Source organism: Epinephelus lanceolatus, chromosome 19 (genome assembly GCF_041903045.1).
Source record: "Epinephelus lanceolatus isolate andai-2023 chromosome 19, ASM4190304v1, whole genome shotgun sequence".
In the NCBI taxonomy this organism is placed as follows: Eukaryota; Metazoa; Chordata; class Actinopteri; order Perciformes; family Serranidae; genus Epinephelus; species Epinephelus lanceolatus.
Window position 1 is genome coordinate 2,151,335 of NC_135752.1, and position 6,000 is coordinate 2,157,334.

The window sequence follows — 6,000 nt, forward strand, 5'->3', positions numbered from 1 at the left end:
TTCTTCTTCGCTGCGATCAACCTCCCTGTCATCCACAATCTTGTGTCTCCTCTCTTTCCCGTGCGCCTCTGAGCATCCCTCTTCTCCGGCATTCTTCTCATCTTCAGCCAGTAACCATGTCTCAAGATTTTCATGCTCACCAAATATATTAATAATAATTAATATTAAGTTATCTCATGAAAATAGTCCATCTTTGTATTTTGTAAATTATTATTTTGTAAGCGGTAACGGCTACTTTAGCCCGATAAAAAAAGTAACTGTTGTCAGGGCAGCGTCCCTATAGCAACGCCGGGCTACATAGCAACTGTGTGTAATGACCGTTGCTACTAGCAGCGGTCATTACACAGTAATATCAGACCGCAGAATGCCGTGACTGACCAATCAGAATGCAGCATTTAATAGAGCCGTGTAATAAGTACAATTATTTAATTGTAAGCCAGACCATTTTTTTTAGTCATATCTCACTCTGGAATGTTAACATGGCATTCCACATGATGGCCTTCCCTTGAACAGCCTGATATTTTAGCTCACTAATTTGATAAACCTTTAAACAAGGTCAGTAGAATCACCGCTACTTTTTTGACAACCATAATATTTACTAACATAAAACAGTTCTTAAGGTGGCTCGAACCCTGGACAGTGGGCTAGTCATCGCTTTTGTATATCACTTCAACATCCTGACAGTGGTACATGGAAATGGACTTTATTTATTTAACTCTTATTTATCCTGGGAAACCCACTGAGACCGAGGTCTCATTTCCAATGGTGCTCTGGTTACATACAATACATTTTACAATCGTGGAATAATACAAACAATAAAAGAAATAAAAATAATTTAAAGAAAAATAAAAAAAATCAGCAAAAAGAAGACAGTAAAACAGTACTTAAAACATTCACATACCTCAACATCAAGCTCATGACACAGATTTTTGAGTATGCTCAAGGAGACAAGGGCATTTAGTTTAGCAGTCTCCTGGAACTTATTCCAGGTGCTAGGCACACAATAGCCAAAGGCAGTTTTTCCCAGTTCAGATTTGACTTGTGGCACCTCAAGGACTAACCAATCCTGAGATATTGTCTGATAGAGATTAGAGCGCCATTCAGTGAGTAATGTCAAGTAATTGGGCAGCTTAATACACTATACATTGACTTGCATTCATATAGTGCTTTTCCAGTCTCCTAATCACTCAAAGGGCATTAACACTACATGTCAAATCCACCCATTTACACAAATGTATGTATGAATGTCATACACATTCATACACTGGTGGCCAAGGCTACTGTACATGGTGTCGGCTAGGGCTGCTCGATTAATCGAATTTTAAATCTAGATTACGATTTGTGCTTTCAACGATTATTAAAACAAAATAATCGACATAAAACAATTATGCGCTTCTTGTCAGTTTACTCTCGTTGTCTTGTGTTGCAAATCAAACTCACATGTGCAATCACTCCCCCTCCCCTCCTCTGCTATTTTCACTTCACGAGCCAGTCAAGTAGGTGAAATACGAGTAATGCGAGGGGCAGGTGATCGCGGAAGATTTCAAAAACAGTGTGAAAATGGCAGAGGGAGAGTGAGAGAGGTTGGTCTGTGTGTGTGTGTGTGTGTGTGTGTGTGTGTGTGTGTGTGTGTGTGTGTGCGGAGAATTTTAAACGCGCATGTAGAGACAGAAATTACATGCCGTCGTGTAAACAATATAAGTCATCACGTGCGCCACATAATCGTTTGCATAATCGTGATTTCAGTTTTGATCATAATAATCGTGATTATTATTTTTTCCATAATCAAGCAGCCCTACTGTCACCTTCTACTTAGTTAAACATTCACACACAATTTGGGGTTCAGCATCTTGCCCAAGGATACTTGGATCAAATTGCCAATAGTCCAATTAGTGGATAACCTGCTCTACCTCCCAAGCAACAAAGTTCAACAAACGCTTACCTATGGACAGAATACTGCACCAGTGACATGGTGAGAATAGAAAAATAACTGGCATACATTTCATTACTTCCTTTGATAAATAAAATTTAAAAAAAAAAAAAACGGATACACAACAGGGTCAAATACCAGTAGGGGCATCTGTCACCCTTGGAAGAAGCAATTGGTACTTTGATATGCAACTTTTGAACAGACATCTGATACATCACCATTTCTATTTGTTTGACCACTTTGCCGTCTTCATATCAGTTATCTTATTCATGTCTTACAATCATCTCACTAGTGGTGACATGAAGATGTGCCAACAGGAAGTTAGTCAACACCAGCACTTGCACAGGACCTTTGCAATGTATGTCATTCTGCAACCACAAGGGATGTTTCTAATGATTGAGTTCCCTGATGTTTAAACGGAAGTTGAAACTTTGACTAGTCTAAAAGAGAGAAAAAAATCAGAAAACACACTGAGCTCAAATTTAATCTATAAGGTTAAACATTATCTGAAAAATGATTGTGAGTGTTATGAGAGCCATTCAAAATCATAGATCAGGTTTCAATTACAAAATCATATTATAAATGCATACACACTGCACATTATCCTACAAAACATAACGGCCTCGTGCCTACAACCGAATCACAGCCGTGACGATATACGAGTATAACATCACTCCCTCTCGTGTGATATTGCTTAAATGACCCATCTCTCCATACATTAAATACACACATACAATGAGGGCTGCAAGTGATTGAAAAACCAGAAAGAGATACCACTGGTAATATGACACTTGGGTTTCTGCACCAAAACAGCACTTTTTTATTGGAATCACAATAATATTGGCACGTCATCGGTTTCAGCCAATATCGCGTTCAAAATAATCAAAATCGCCCAACATGCTTTTTTTTATTTTGCACAATGAAGGAATATTACATACATTTAAAAGTATTGTATGTCATGTCTCCATCTGCTGGTGGGCCATCATGATAACAGTATGTATGCATAATATAATATTAATTCCTCTAACGAAGAGACCTGATGATCAGTAAAATTAGGTGGGGAAAAGGTGGATATATTGATATTGGTATCGGTTATCAGCCAAATGATTTGTTATATATTGGCATATTGGATACTGTCAAAAATCTACCAGAAACATCAACAGATTATCATAGTTTTTTGTTGGCTGGTGACTGAAGCAAATCTAGCAGTCAATTATATATTTTACCAGCATTTTGCTGATGGCTGGTACTAATATTCAACCCTGAGCTAGGCTATTCATAGCCTAGATGTTTACAGTACAGGCTTTGGAATTGTTCTCTATTCCACAGTGAGTAACCAGTGCAAATTCTGCAGGGCTATGATGTATTAGCCAAGCTACTGCTGCCAGCAGTCACTTTGAAGTTTATCAACATATAACCTTGACAATTACAGGCGACTCAGGGCTAGATAAACACACTCCACTTCATTTCACTTACTCCAGTAGAAGCAGAAGTTAAATCACTTGCATGATGGGACATTACTGAAGCTCAATGATGCCAAACTGTATAAAGTCATGCTTTTGTGATATAAGCATTCATTTCAAATTTGGTCACTTCATTTTGGGCAATTTCAAAATTATGAGTTTGTTTGTTTGAGGCTTTTTGATGGAAGAAGAGTCATAAGTAGCCACTTGTGCTAAATGGCCAAAAGTCTGTGGATGCCCAGGCCAATATACTGTACCATATACTATACTTTTGGTCTGAGGTTGTTGTGACTTAGCTGCCCTAGTTCCACTAAAGGGAAAACATAATGCTCCAGTATACAATGATATTTTAGACAGTGTTCTTCAAACTCTGTTGCAACAGTTTAAAAATAACAATGCCCACATGAACAATGCCAGCTCCATAAAAAAATGCTTTGACCTGCACAGAGCCATGGCCTCAGAGCACCTTTGGGATAAGCCAGAATGCAGACTGTGAGCCTACCTTATCAGAGATGTACCTCACTAATGCACTTGTGGCTAAATGAGAGCAGCAAGGTTCCTTTCTGGTGGAAAAACCTTTTGACAAGAGGGTAGGCTGTTCTAGCAGCACATTAATCAGTGCCCATGCTGTTGAAATCACTTGTTCAACTATCACATATGCGAATATGTTCAGGCATCCATTTACTTCTGGACATATAATGTACCAACAAATGAAGGTGAGTGAATATATGCAGCATTTCAAGAGAGAAAAAATATCAACCACATCATGACGTCTTCACTCCACAGTGTGCCATTCGCTAGCGAATCAACAAGCTCCAGCGGCTATGTTCCTTTTATGAGGTTATTGTTCATAAAGTCAACAAAATGACAAAGCATCATAAAAGCAGCAACTGTGCACCTGGAACCAGCCACAAGCCATTTTGATAAGACACTAACGTTACCTTCGACTCTGTCAGCCACAGCTTATGTCTTAAGAAGTAAATCTTGTGCTAGCTACAGTAAAAGCAGTCGTGCAGTCTTGCTCTGGCCTAAAAGATGCAGTGAAGGCAAAGCGCATGATTTTTCTGTCTGTGCATGTGCACAGGCTGCCAATAATTATGCACAACACATGACATGGAGTAAAATGATTGGATCTGTAGTATTTGAAGAGGAACTGAGGATGTGAGAACTTGATTTGAGCGTCTACTGACAGTCATGTCGCGCTGTCCTCGTTATTACCAGGACTTATTAACGTTATAAACCCGTATTAACCGTTTTAATGATTAAAACGGGATTATTTATCCCATTTACCAAACAGTAAACCCACCGCGGTGTCATGCCTGTCTCAGTCAGTGTGCTCACAACCATGTGTTGAGGGCTTACCTTGTCTAGCTCGTCGTGGAGCTCCGACAGGGTGGGTCTGATGAGTTTCTCCCCCAGCGGCGCTGCTGTCTGCCGATAAAAATCGATGTTGGGCACGGCATCGATGGTATTGTGGCCAAAAGTCCTCAGGTAATAGGTGTTGGTGTGTGTGTCATAGTGATAATGATGCTGACCGCCTGTGGATGAATGCAAGCTGGTCTCGCTCATCACCGTGTCCCCGTTCTGCAGTCCCTCGGCTGGCGCTGCCTCCGGAGAGGCCGCGCTCCCCGCTCCGCTCGGGTCCGCGAAGTTCACCACCCGAAACCGGCCTTTGGCTTCCTCTCCACCGACACCTAGATCAGCACCGTTACCCTCAAGAGGAGCGATGGGGCTGGCCTTGTAGCTGGATGGGACAGTGGTGGAGGCGTCGGAACTCGGGGACTTATCTTCGGTGGCGCCCGCTGCTTCAGCAACAAGGTCCACCTGGAACCGACTCTGGCTGGGCGTCGGACCGGGCGGCCTCAGCCCAGCATCCGGGGCTAGAAAATCATATTCCGTCGCGGCGCTCTCTGCCGGGGCGGAGGGTGTGGAGGATGGTGCTGACATGGCACAAAAACACCGATGAACGTAAAAAGAGTGTGGGGGGAAACACGTTGTAGCCCACAAACTGAGTGGAGGAAGTGTACAAGCCCGAGAGTCACCCCGTAACAAACACACAATTGTCTTCCTATATGTGGGGAGGAACACACTGGTCTGCCTGCTCAAAGAAGGCGCAGAGCAGACGCGCGGTGAGCGTTGGTGGTGACGGATAGCTCGTTAGCTGCCTCGGAACATTAGGCTACGGGCTGGGAACGTTCAGCCACTTTCGTCCTCCTTCTTCCGTGGCAGTAAATCCAAAATAGCCCCGGTTATTTTGACTCGCTTGGCCGCCGGACTAAATCCTGTCTACCTCTGTGTTCTCTGTTGTTCGGAGTAGGATGCCGTTGTCGACCTTGTCGCAGTTGCTCCTACACTCCCGGTGCAGCCCTCGCTACTATTATACATACTGCAGTCGGCATCATTGAAGGGTGGGCTCCCACTGGAAGAAACCACGCGAGATGTCATCGATTGAGTCTATTTTTTTCATGGTAACGAAAATGTCGCGAGAAGACATCACATTACCCAAACAGTAGGCGTGACGTTGTTGGGCTCCTGTGAAGAAGGGAAGAGATGGGGACAAGAAGGGGAGGGGGTGAAACTGCACTAACAGGCTTGCCGATACGTGTG

At 42.6% G+C, this 6,000-nt stretch overlaps 1 protein-coding gene across 2 annotated transcripts in view; it reads right to left on the minus strand.

Annotated features, from left to right (window-relative positions):
* slc12a2 (solute carrier family 12 member 2) overlaps positions 1–5,793 on the minus strand; it is a 119,478-nt gene extending 113,685 nt beyond the window's left edge. For both annotated transcript variants that reach the window (XM_033646951.2, XM_033646950.2), the window contains exon 1: positions 4,756–5,793. In XM_033646951.2, coding sequence (XP_033502842.1) covers positions 4,756–5,340 — 585 coding nt within the window. In that variant the 5' untranslated portion in view covers positions 5,341–5,793. The remainder of the gene's footprint in view (positions 1–4,755) is intronic.
* Between the last annotated feature and the right edge of the window lie 207 nt (positions 5,794–6,000).